At 35.0% G+C, this 14039-nt stretch overlaps 1 protein-coding gene across 1 annotated transcript in view; it reads right to left on the bottom strand.

Moving 5' to 3' along the window:
- The window catches only part of LRP1B (LDL receptor related protein 1B), a 1956425-nt gene that overhangs the window by 70588 nt on the left and 1871798 nt on the right, over positions 1-14039 (bottom strand). The window contains exon 84 of the mRNA XM_080689945.1: positions 7108-7269. Coding sequence (XP_080546071.1) covers positions 7108-7269 — 162 coding nt within the window. The remainder of the gene's footprint in view (positions 1-7107; positions 7270-14039) is intronic.

Genomic DNA, 14039 nt, shown 5'->3' with positions numbered 1-14039 from the left:
AACTCCCAGACCTATTTTTTATATTTTTATTTGGAAACAGGGAAACAGGGTCTTTGTTTTGTTTTTTTTTTTTTTTTTTTTTTTGGTGGTGGTACTGGGGATTGAACCCTGGCTACACTTCCAGACCTATTTTATATTTTATTTGGAAACAGGGTCTCTTAAGCCAGCAAGGCTGGCTTCGAACCTGCACGATCCTCTGGTTTCCACCTCCCAATTGGGGATTACAAGCGTGCGCCACCACACCCGGTTAGGATTAGTTTGCTGTGAGCTAAGAGGAGCAAACAAAAATATTCTATTATTTGTTCCAGATAATTTTTAAGGTTCATGGGTCTCTTCCATCTGGGTCTGCCATAGACTTATTCAGCCTGATTGAGTTTCCTATTTGTGCCCTTTTTTGGGAGGGAGTACTGGGGATTGAATCAGGGGCATATTAGGTCTGAGCTACACCCCAACCACCCTTTTTTATTTTGAAACAGGGTCTAGCTAAGTTGTTGGGCTGTCCTAGGAAGTGTGATCTTCCCGTTTCAACCTTCCAAGTGCGGGGGTTACAGAGGTGACCACTAACCACTTCACACTAACACCTCTTTTGAATGGAGTGGATAGATGTTTGAAAGGCCCAGTAGAGCCAGTGTGCCATTTGAGCTGTGGATGTTTTCAATACAGCCAGGGGTGGTGGCACATGCTTGTAATCCCAGCATTCCAGAGGCGGAGACCAGGGGAATCACAGTTCGAGGACAGCCTCAGCTACTTAGAGATATAGAGATACCCTTCGCAACTCAGTGAGACCCTGTTTCAAAAAAAAAAAAAAAAAAAGACTAAAAAATAGGGCTGGGAGTGTAGCTTGGAGGTAAAATGCCCCAAGGTTCCATCCCCACTACCACACCACACACACACACACACACACACACACACACACTCACACACACACACACACACACACAATTGGGAAATCAAGATACACTCGGCTACATACAAACTATGCTCCTCTGTTCTCTAACATGGAAGTTGAGAGAAACTGCTTATTATCACTTTTTTGTCCCTTGTAAAGTTATGTTAATAATGTTAATCTCAAAGCTTTGTGTGAACATTGGTAGAAATGTTCCATTCTCATTTATTAGACAAAATAACATACTGCAGTCTGCATCTTCACAATACATTGGATATGCTCAGTGAATGTTATTTTGCTTGTCAGCCTACCCCCAGAAAAATCAAATAGAAGCAAAAAAGATAAATTTCCAAAGGCTTTCTCTTCTGGGCTTTGCACAGGCTGTTTTCTTTACAGTTTTCCCTTTTTCTCTCACTAGCTTCTTCTCTATCTTCTGGTTTCAGTTCAGACATCACTTTCTGCAAGAAATACTTTCTGTCAATTGAACACTATTCTTTCTGGAGTTTCTGATCATATTGGGCTTCGTTATACTGCCTTGTGATAATGTGTTTCTTTATATTCATAGTTCTTCAAGAACAGGAACTGTCTCTAACAGGACTGGCTTCTCCTTGCCTAGCACAAGGAGGGCTCAGCATAAATACCAAAAGATGTTCAATGATTGACTGACAGACAGAACAAAGCTACTCAAGAAGACAAATTGTAAAAATATTCCATTATGTCAGACAGTCTCATATTTACAGTGCTCAGCTGTTTTATATGTTATTTGACAGAACATGGTTCTAATACCAATTTAAACACATTATATTTTTGTATTATTATCCTAACTCTATACAGAGAAGCTATTTAATGTCTGCACCGAGTGTAACTAGTGGGAATAAGCCATACAGGTGCACTTCTAATAAATTGAGTTCTAATTGAAATTATAATTGTTCCCTAAACAGATTACTAAAGGACTTCAAGACTATCAATGAGAGGACAAACAGCTTGTCATTTAATTTGATGACCTGGTTCTTCGACACAGATTGAGTTGGTCCTAATGGGCCCTTTTGCCCTAAAGTTATTATTATTTAATTACAACTAACCTCAGATAATGCTGATGTCATACCAAACACCTAGACTTAAATGCAAAAAAATGCCATGCTTATTTATTTTTTTCATTTATATCAGAAAATTTTACTCAGAATAATATAAATTGCACTGTATTTGTTCTTAAACAACTTACTTAAAGGACACTTAATTTTATTTTTCCCATGACTTATTTCTGCCTTCCTCCCTGGGCTGCTGCTACTAAAATTAATTTGCATTTTAGACCTCAGAAATTTATATTTCTATTAGAGTTGTGAAATGTTTTTGCTCAGCACAACTAAGAACTGATGTTTTACCTCCCACTAATGGACCTTTAATTAGGCACTGTAATGAACCATTCTGTCATTGCTTCATTTTTAGAGAAAAGATTTTGTATATGCTAGATAAAAGTTTGACAGAACACCAGGTCCACTGAACCTTGCCGACTCACAACTAATAGATCCTAAATTCATTATGCTGTTGGATTTGTCATTTTAATGACACTGTCCACAGACTTTTTATGCTGCCAAGGAAATCACAACTATAGTGTGAGAACGTTTGCTGACATCTTGATCAACAACTTCTGGGGTCTAATTCTCACTATAATAGTACTACTTTGGGACTCTGACAAGTTATTTAACCTCTGTCTAATAATTAATTGGTTAATTTTAACAGGTCATTTGCAGTAAAAGGTGGGAAGTTATCTGACTGCTATAGTGATAATAAAATCATAATGCATCCTATTATAAATCATCAGGCTACCTCAGACTCTGGTTCTCTTAAGTTGCCAAATAAAATCTAAGCTAACCAAATTTATTCTTTAAAAGAATACAACATTTTGTGATGCTAGCTGTATGCTATTTTTAGTTACTTCAAAGAGAATTAAGAGTACAGGTGGTTAATTTATAAAAATAAGATAATAAGTAAGAAAAATTAGCTGAACCTCTCTAATAAGATGCCCATTCAGAATTAACAGATAAAAGAAGCAAATACTAGCTCTAGAGTTAGCACATGCACATGGTAGTTTTTGCACTTTAAATGGATAGTTATTTAACTTTTCTTCAAACGACTTTCATTGATTTATTGATCTGTGTGTTTATTTACTTGTTCATTTGTTTATCAGACAAGTACCACTGGTAGGTGTAGTTTTGCGAGAATATAATTATTTTCTATCAAAATATTAGTTTAAAGTAACTCCATGTTTTAAAACTGTTGTAAGATGAAATAAATAGAAAGGAGACAGATGGGAAGAAAAAATAAAATATAACATTCATATAAGAACCTGGAGCCGAAGTGCTTCAACCTTTACTCCCCAAACCAGTATCCTTCCCAGGTCTGTATTTCCCAAAGTTCTTGGAAATCTGTAGATCCAAGAGTTAATTAGAAAAGACTATAAATGCCCTATGCATTGGTAACAAGACAGATACCTTGTTGACAAACCTATAATTTTAGGATACTTTTCAATTTATCTGTTAATCAGATAATGAAGATCTCCATCAGCCTGAGGACCTTAAGGATGACTAGACTACTGGAAACCATCTCAGGACTACCAGACTGAGATTATACTCACCTATCTCCTCTAGCCCACTTCCCATGAAAGTCCTCTCTAAGAAAAGAGCCTTTCACTCCCCAATAGGCCTTCCTCATTTTGAGGTGGCCCACATTCTCCCTTGAATGTGTATTTCTTCCTTTTCTCCAAAAAAAAAAAAAAAATTCCATCTGACTGGCACTTGCTGAAATTCTTTTCTGTCATGTTGCCAAGGACCCCACCAATCCTGAATTCTTCAGTAGAGGAATCAACTTGTCACCCCAACTAAACCACCATTCTGTAACCTTGTGTATGTCCCTCTTTGAGAGTTTCCATTTCCTGAAAACTGTAAATGTTAATTCCTTCCCTGGTATTCCACTCTAAATGAATTATCCAATGGTGTAAGAATAGAAGATATGCTACCACTGACAGACGTACTGTGCAGAAGTCCTTTTGTCCATTAGGGACAAAAATTGAACAGACTTTCTGTTCAGTGTACTTGCTTAACAGAGTTTTGTTGATGACACACTCTTTTTGTAAAAATTAAAATCTCCTTTTCTTTCTTTACAAACCCTTGAAACTTTATTTCTAACAGTTTCAAAGAGGCCCAAATAGAAAGAATATATGCAGTTAACAAAAAAATATAGAGCAACAGGGATCAGAGACTCTAGACAAACATAAATATAATAACTTGGAAATTCAGAATAAAGAGATTAAGTCAAATTGAGAGAGGACATGAACTATTTGAAAAATAAAAATGTTTTTTAAGCAGGATGCAATCACAATTCCAGGGAAGCTGGCATTCATCTCCAGACCAGTTATAAGTGTGGTCTTATTAGAATAACTGAGAGGATTTCAACCTGGGATGGATAGTAATGATGGTCCTCACTATATGGGATAGTAGTTGGTTTATTTTATGATTTGTATGGAAATCATTAGGGTGTGATAATGGTGTGCCAGCAAATTAAAAAACATAGTGAATTAGTAGAAGGATGTTGTCTTGGAGTCCTTTGCTGAGTTGAGAGGAGGAAGATGAGAGAGAGAGAAAGATGTGAACACCATGTAAGGAAGGAGACTCCAGTGTAACTGGATTTTATTTTCAGATGGACATCTGTGAGGTACATCATTTCAGAGATAAGTTTGGGGAAGGACTGCAGTAAGTGACATTTGGCTTAAAACAGTGGAATCCAGATATGTCAAGAGATGCTGGACTTATAAGAGAAAACTGAACTTCAGGAAAGGAAACGGCAATTTAAAATTAATCAGTTTTCTCACTGCAGCAGACGTGGCCCCTCTGTAACATCAGAAGCAAGATATATAGTATTACACTGAGTTCTAAAACAAGCTGGAACTTACAGCTTGATTCTGCACTGATCTAGGTACTTGATACAATGAGCAGAAATCGGAATTATACATTTTATTCATAATTATTCTTTTTCTATTTTAATCACATTTATTGAGATCTTTATGCATCTGGTAACTCTTGTCATTTCTTCATTTTCTTTCACTAGTTCTATGAATTCATTTAAAACTACCAATAAATTAGATATTAATTTTCTTCTCTTCTATAAATGTGATTAAGATGGTTAATATGGAAAACAATTTTTATGGATAAAATGTACAAACATAGAAACATACATACATACCTTATATATTATATGTAATATATATTGAGAGTGAGAGAGTAAGAGATAAGGGGGGGGAGCCTGTCATTTTAAGAACAGACACACCAAAGACAAAGTGAGAGGGCATAGAGATAAGTTAGTAATGCTTCAGACAAGACATGTTGGTAGTGCAGATGAGGTTTAGTGAGAATGGAGGAGACCAGAGACATTCAGAGTCCAGGTATGTTTTGAAGATGAAAACTGGATGTAGAAAAAAGGAGTTAAGAAATATTTCAAGATTTTGTTTTGTTTTGTTTTGGCCTGAGCAATGGTATTTCCATGTTTTCTTTTAAATAGAAAAAAAAATGTGGTAGAAGATATTTCGAGTGAGATAAGCAGGTTAATTTAGAACTAAGTCATATAGTCACATGAACAAAATTAGATATAGAATCTGAAATTCAGAAAATATGTTCAGCCAGATGCACAAATTTAGAATCAGTATTTGGATGGTATTAAAACCATTCTACTTGGTAAAATCTTCTAGACAGTAAATCTGAAACTTTTCTACAAATATGAAACATCTGGAAAGTTTTGAATACTGTAGATACCCTGGTGTAGGCAAGCAAAATCAGTATCTTTGTAGATGGTGTTTGAGAAACTGTATTTAAAAAAAACATTGGGATCATTCTCAAACGTGCAGAGTTTATATAAAATATTCACTTAATGAGCAAGTGTTAAGAAGAATAAAGGAATATAAAATTATAGTTGTTAGTCCCTTCAGTATTTTAAATTGGAGCTAAATATTCCATATCCCAGAAGATGTAAAAGAACCATCCAGGGATCCTGAGAAGAAACAAACAGCAACATTAAAAAACACAACAATACAACAACAATAGCAAAACAAACAAGAGAGTGTGGTGTTCATAAATGCCAGTGAGGAAAATGTTTTATGAAAGAGTAAATGATTAATTGATGAAAGTAGGTATAAAATAGAAAATGAGAATTGAACATAAAGAACACGGGCAAAAATCTATCAAATGATAAAAGATGTTTCAGCAGAAGAGTCAAATAAAGCTTGACAGAACAAGAGGTTAAGGAGAAAAAGAAAAAGAATCAAAAGAATTGTATAAAATATAAAATCAAGTAGGAGAAGGAAAGAAGGAAATAGGGGGAAAATAGGTTGTAAAGAGTTATGGGTACAAAAGAAGAGTTTTTCAGAAAGAATTTGTTAGAGAGGAAAATATGAAGTAGGAGAAAGAATAATTTCAGGAGATATGTCAATGGTCGCTGAGGATCAAGGCACGAGTGGTAGTGTAGGATTAGATTCAACAGAAGGCTCCTGGTAATCTGAGGAATGTAGGCTACAGTGGGCTGAGAACACACTGAGCTGAGAGGAGCTTGCGGTATCTACGTCAATGAAAAAGAAAAGAAGTTCCTCAAGAAAATGTAAGGTGGAGAAGTTTGAAGAGGAGATAGAAGGTATGACATGGGCATCTAGGATCAGTGGATTATGAAACATCTTAACTGCTATAATTCCTGCTCATCTGAGATTAGGGACACTCAAAATATGGCTAGTGAGTATGATTTCACCTGTCTTTTTTCTTTAATTGAATTCATATATGGGGGAGGCTGTTCAGGAGGGAGAGGGGAATGAGTCCAGAAACCTGTGCTATTTTTGTTGTTGTTGTTGTTGTTGTTGTTGTTGTTGTTGTTGTTGTTATTGAGGAAGATACAACAAAGTAGAACAGGGAGAAAGTGGGCTGAGTGTGCATACAAGGGAATCATTATAATAATGGATTGTAAAACTTAAGCTGAAAAGAAAGAATACAATCTTTAAGGCAATGGGGAGTTGCAATATAAATAATTACTAAATTCTGAATGACAGAGGTGGGGATTCAACCAGAAAGTAGAAAAGGGCTGAAATTAAAATAATGGCAGGGGGGGATGCAGGTAATATGAAGGTTAATCAATGTAAGCATCCAGCCATGCCGGCAAGCTGGCCTCCGCAGGTCGCTTCCACTTACAGTACTGACATCTGTCTCCAGCGTACTCAGCCAGGCAGTGGCAGAATGGCTGATTCCCAGCAGTTACTGTGCAGGTCCCTCCATTTTGACAGAAATCCTCACAGACTGTCTTACCGCAGTTTGGCCCAGTGAACCCCAGTGCACAGCTGCAGGTCGGTCTCCCTAATGTGGGAAAAAAAAAGTAAAAAATAAATTTTAAAAAATCTCTGTTAGTGTTCTATGTTCATGGAATTATCAGTGGGTAAGAACTGGGAAGTCACGTTTCTGGACAAAGTCTGTCTACAGTTTGTTCTATGACTTTAGGGAGTAAGTCGGCCTCGTTGGGCCTCAGCTTCTTCATAATTCTAGGTAAGCCTAGGTGGGAAGGTATATAAAGTTCAATTAGGTCAAATATCAGAGATCTCTTTAGAAGTAACTATAATGTGTCCTTCAGTGGCTTACCTTATTCTTTTTGCTTCTTTTTCATGTCCCTTTACATTTTTAATTATTTTCCTCCACTTCTATGTGGTACACAGATTGTGCTTTTATTAGAATATAAAATATGGATAATCCTCCTTCCTGGTTTTTAATTGTCAACTACACATCACTACTTATTCTACAGAAAGTCTTCACTCACTCTAAGTAAATAATATGATACGCTTAAAGTAGGGACAGCTTGTAATCCCAGCACTTGGGAGGCTAAGACAAGAGGATCATGCAGGTTTAAAGCCAGCCTCTGCTACTTAGTGAGGTTCTTAGCAACTAAGAGAGACCGTTTCCAAATAAAATATAAAAATCGATCTGGAAGTGTAGCCCAGAGATAGAGAGCCCCTGGGTTTCATTCCCAGTGCCCCACACAAAAAAAGAAAATTAAATAAAATTAGCTATTTCACTGTATTCATATATTGTGTTAAGTTCATAATAACTTACTAGTTTTATTTTATGTAATTGTGCTATTTATTTATGATGAGGAACTGTTGCTTATAGTTTAGTAAATGAGAAGATAATTTAGAAGTTTGATGTGAATAGAAAGCAACCAAAAGTTTGATGGATTGTCTTTTGATACTTTTGTTTCATGGAAACTAACACTGGAGTGAAAGTGAGAATTCTTTAAAGTGTTTTGAACATAACACAGTTCATTACTTCATTAGGAATCCATCTATCTAACTTTGCAGCCTGTCTATGACTGAGTAGAAAACAGAATGTGGAATTACCTTTATAGGAGAAAAGGGGAACACTGGCATGAAAAGAGAATGAGCATTAGAGCTTGCAAAAGTGCAAAAGCCGGGCATAGTGGTATACAGTTATAATCCCACATCTGGGAGGCTGAGACAGGAGGATCAGGGTTAACTGACAGCCTCAACAACTTAGTGAGGCCCTCTTCAACTTAGTGAGACTCTGTTTCAAAATAAAGAATAAAAAATAAGGCTGGGGGTGTAGGTCTGAGGTAGAATGCCCTTGGGTTCAATACCAACACCACAAAAAAAGATAGAAAAAAATGTAAAGACAAATCCTGAAAGATAATTAGAAATATATTCATTGACAGGTCTCACTTAGGTAGGGCTCATACATGTCTTTCACATGACTAACACTAGAAATTATCCATGTCACCTCCTGTCTTATTCTTGTAGACTTGCACGTATAAAGTAGTTAGAAGTTTATGAGTATAAACTAATACTTGATGTATAAAAATGATATAATTTGTCTCTATTACCAGAGATCAATACAGGACTTCTGAAAAGAATTTAGGCAGAGATTCTATATTGAAAGACAAGTCAAACTTTTTTTGTTTCAGAAGTAGTCTTAAGTAAATGCAATACTTTCAAAAAATCCACTTGCATTTCCTAGAGAATGAATAAATTGAAACTCTGGAATTAACTTTATTTAGGATTCTACATAACTAAAAATGCTAGAAATTATATCTCTACATGAACTAATACTATATATATATATATATATATATATATATATATATATATATATGTACACACACACACACACACACACACATAGTGGTGAGCAGCACTGCTTTAAAACATGTTTGTATATGCTATTGGTTTGGCAGCATAGCAATGTCTATTGATGGCTTGAGAACAAGGCAAATAGTATATACAGTAAAAGCTGAGTATCTTCATCACTTCTGTTAGCCAAAAAAATGCTTACTAAATTTTAGCTACCATTTTCCTTAAAGTGGTAACAAGGTTTTCTAATTTATGTTGACATAAAAACAAAATATCTTCTCTGGCCCATTAGTGGGTGAAATATAAAGACACAAACAAGAGAACATATAGTGGTGTTGGATGAAGAGAGCGATAATTTTGGAGCATACTAACTGAGAGAAACAAGAATGCAGAGCGAAATAATTAATTCCTAATTTTCAAGAAGAACTCATGAATGCCCTACAAAGAAAGGGAGCATGTGACCAGTAAGACAAATTAACCTGAGCCAAATGTGAAACAAACAGTGCACAAAGTACAGAAGAGAGTGCAGTAGAACAATCAGAAAAAGTGTTCTGCAGAGGTGGGATGAAATCAGGTAGACACAGGTAAGATGTAAATTCCTGACTTCTATTTTTCCTTTTTTTAAAAAAGTTGGGAGTGGACAAAAGTTATATGATAGAGGCTTGAAAGAAACAAACACAGCCCAACGTGGTACTTAAAAATCTGTCACCCCAGTCACTCAGAGAAATAACACTGGAAGTTTTTACTGCTTTCATCTAAGCTCTTTTGAAACTAGAGCAGGGTGACCAGGCTGTCCCCAGCTAGCACGCGCCTCATGTCATTTAGACTCCAGCTGAATTATTTTCAAATCTCTTTTCTTTCTTCCTTTGAAGAAAAGAATTATTTTCAGCAAGTAGCAATCTTCATATTCAAGGGAATAATGCCTCAATGAAACTGTATGGTGATATAGCAAATCTTTTTGATGCCGATGGGAAATGAACCATCTGTTGAATGGTTGTGTAATGGGCTGCATCTAACATTTGCAAGAATCTCTTATGGTGCACCCTAACAAGCTACGTTGCATTCATTTGTAAAGCTTTTTTTTTTTAGGTAGAATAATTTGGTTTTGATATTTGGAAAGGAAACAGCAATGTTAGGATGATTAAGGTATGGATTTATAGCAGCGATATGTCTTCGGAGCTGAGGAGTTGGCAGCCTACAAGGAGAGGATAATCAGAAAAAGCATCAATTGACCTGAGGAAGGAGCAGGAGGAACTGTTTCCTGGCTCTAAATCAGACTTGTTTCTATGGCATCCTTGGCATAGACATTAACAGGGTAGGTTCTCGACTGCCTGGATTCACAGTTTACCTCTGTCAATTATGGAACCATAAGGAAACATCACCTTTTATGTGTTTTTTTTTTTCTGTATAACATGGAGAGAATGATAGTAGCTACCTCATAGAGGTACTGCAGAGAAGCACAAAAATAAAGGATCTAGTTCATGCAAAGCATTTCTAACTCTATTTTGCACAGAGGAAGCAGTCAGTTACAGTGAAGCTCAGATTCTTATGTATCTGGTGTGACACCATTTTAGCTATGATTTATTCTGGGACTGCATTTCCAAGGACTGTGATTATTTTATTCAAATCATTCTGAAAATTTTCTTAAATTACACATTTTATCTCTATTATTTATCAAAATAAAATGAAATTTGAATTTTTGCTAAGTAGTGGTGGAATAAAACTACAATTCTCCACCAAATCTACTCTCAGACTCCAACACTTATAAACTTTGAAGGATGGTCTCCCATCTTTAGCTTCTAAACATGCTCAGTTACACCTTTTTTAATAAAAAAGTACAGAACAACAATAGTACAAAATAGCAAACATATTTGTCTAACCCGTCTACTTGTACAACTACAAAGTTTGATACATCCCAGATCTTCTTTAAATATTATTATACTACCTGTTTAAAAATCTACCAGTATAGTACAAAGTAAAACATTTAATCATAAAATCACATTCCAATCCTTCACTGGGTGACAGTTTATTTTTATTTTTTACTTCATAAAATAATGTGTTCTGTTCTATAGCTTCTGCTCTCAAAAGAGAGGTCAAATCTTTTTACAGAAATTATTTCAGATTCTCTAGTGTTAAGAAAGATTTAAGCAGTGTGGAACTGAATTTAATGAATATTTCAGAGCTTACCTTTGGCTCCTTTATTTCAAAATCCACTAATTTCTTCTCAATCACTATGTGCTTCAATTTCCCCCCATAATTTTTCAATGTTTATTAAAATTTAAGTTCTATTTCTACTTGACTTCTCAGACACTACCATTGTTGATATCCCTGTCTTTTCTCTAACTGCTTTTTTATAACTATCTTTTGGTTTTCTCTTTCTCTAAAAATTATTCCCTCCAACTTCTTTTGGGTGATATTATTCACATCATGGTCTCAATAATTATCTGAACATTTTTGTCCTCATCTGAATCTGAGGTCATTCTTCTTCCAAAACTCAAGGTCTTTATTTTCATTTCTTTTTGTAAGTTCCCATCTGAATCTACCTGGTACCTCAGAAGGTTCATAACACCCCCCCATCCAGGTTTTGAAGACAGATACTAGTATTACATTGAGTTATTGAAAACTGCCAACATTATATCTTTATAATATTCAAATGAAAATATCTTACATTTGAGAAAATGAGTGCCAATATTGATTAATGCATACCTGTCTTCAAAACCTGAATTTATTCGATACTTGTTGTTAAGCTGATTATAAAAATGTTGCTCATTGATATGATTTAATCAATATTAAATGTTGTAAAGAAGCAACATAAACTCTTTGCTCAGTATTAGACAAATAAACGATTACTTTTTCAATATATACCCAATCCTTGAAAATGTGCAACTGACTGCCATTGAACGAAAGCTATCCAAAGTAATTCCTGAGCTTCCTGTGAGGTAATTACGACTTTAGTAGTTCTTTGATATTTCCATTAGGCAGAGACATACTACTGATCATTATGAGTTTGGTGAATAAGGACAATAGTTTGACATTGTTATACCTGCTTGTGACGTTTGATATCTAACTAGTTTTACGGGTATGTAGTCATTGCTTATTTCAATTATTCTAAGAAACACATTGGGAGTAAGTGGTAGCAGTACTTAAGTGATGTTAAAACTTCATAACATATTTATAAATGTTTACATTTAATATCTTTCTGAAAACACTAGGTAAATGTGACATCCTTCTGCCATATCTTTACTATTTGGAATACTGTTGCATTCTTGCATTCTTATCCTTTTATCCAGAAAAGAAATAATAAATGGAGAGACAAATAATTATAGCATCATTCAGGTAGTTACAAAATTATAACTGAAAAGCCTGTCTACTGACCTCTTGTCCCTAAGACAACTTACTCCCTCTGTGAAATCTCTCTTGACTTCAGATTTAGATTCAAGTGATAAAAATTCTGAATCCTTTAAAAATTGCTAATCTTTTTGATAAGGAGATTTGACATTCTACTCTTCCACTTAATATAATATTTTCCTGGCCTGAAAGTGGATGCCCACTTATAAATAATTTTTGCAACTTGACTATAGTTGTCGAGTTGTCTTAAGTATTACAAAGACTACAGAGAAGTCTTCAACAAAGAATTATTTCTGACAAATAAAAGGAAGAATTGTGAGCTTTATCTATTTCCCTCCCAGGTACTCCTTAATATATTCTGAAATATTTCAAATCATAGGTCACAATCTATTTATACTTCTGGAAAGTTCATTTTTAGCTAACACTGTAGAAATGAGACTGAAGCATTTTTGTTGTTTTTGTGAGAATAAGTTAGCTAACTCTAGTCTTTTGACATTAGTCAGGGAGTACTGAGACTGAACAATTTAGTACTGCTCTCATCATATGGTCCAAACAAACCAGTAACTGTGAATCATGAGCCAGCAGCAGAATTCGATTCAATTCCATTCATAGGACAATTGTGAGGATTCAAGGACAGAGGACAGTTTGGCACTTAGTAGGCAGCCAATGAATATTATCATTGTTCAGATAATAATAATGATAATGATAATAATAATAATGCTGTTTAAATTGCTGATAACTAGTTTAATTTTAAATGATAATAGTAATACATATTAATTATATCTTAAAATATAGTAACATAGAGAAGATCTCTATAATAGACTGTGCACATGCTAGGTACATAGGTGACTTGGGAGCACTCAGTATTTAGGTTTCATCTTTAGTTCCATGATGCTCTAGTGTGTCTAAAAGTTTCTACCTTAACTTGCTTTTAAGCAAATCTACCATCTGTTTTGGGGTAGTCACATGAAGAGAAAGATGTCAAATATCTGAGAAGGGAAATTCTCTCCAGCTACTCACCACCACTTATAAGGACTTCTACCATGGGAGAGAAATTTTGATGTTTTGGCTTATGTTGTTTTGCTTTGTTTTCTATTTTTACAGCAAGGGCCTCTTCATCTTCCTACTTCATTTCTGGGAATAAGCTTTCATTGACATGGTCCACAGGTGTAGATGCAGAGGGAGTAACACGGAACATCTGCTGTCCTCCTGCTGTTCCCATTTAAACTATTCAATACGAATGTCCTGAGTTGCCCACCACACACAACTGTACTGTCACTTTTTCACCTGCCCAGTTTTGGTTTTGTATGTCTTAAAACTTCCAAAGTAACGTCTGCCTTCTCTATTGCATAACTCCAAATGCTGGATTGGGAGAATGTGGACTTAACGGTCTATTTTACAAACCCTCATACTCTCCAATTTGATAAATTAACATCAGGAATCCTTGATTTATTTGATATAAACATTAAAAGTCTAGAAAATGGACATATTAGAGTAATAAAAAATGCCTAACTATTGTGAACATACCGCAGAGAATAAATGTTCATGAAAATAAAATTATTTGCAAATATAGTTATTAATTGTATAAGTAAAATTATGATGAATAAAAACTTTTCACAAATTATTTAATGTTTTCAACAATAG

The sequence above is a fragment of the Muscardinus avellanarius genome, assembly GCF_963383645.1.
Source record: "Muscardinus avellanarius genome assembly, chromosome: 2".
Lineage (NCBI taxonomy): Eukaryota > Metazoa > Chordata > Mammalia > Rodentia > Gliridae > Muscardinus > Muscardinus avellanarius.
This window is presented reverse-complemented; position numbering and strand designations above follow the sequence as displayed.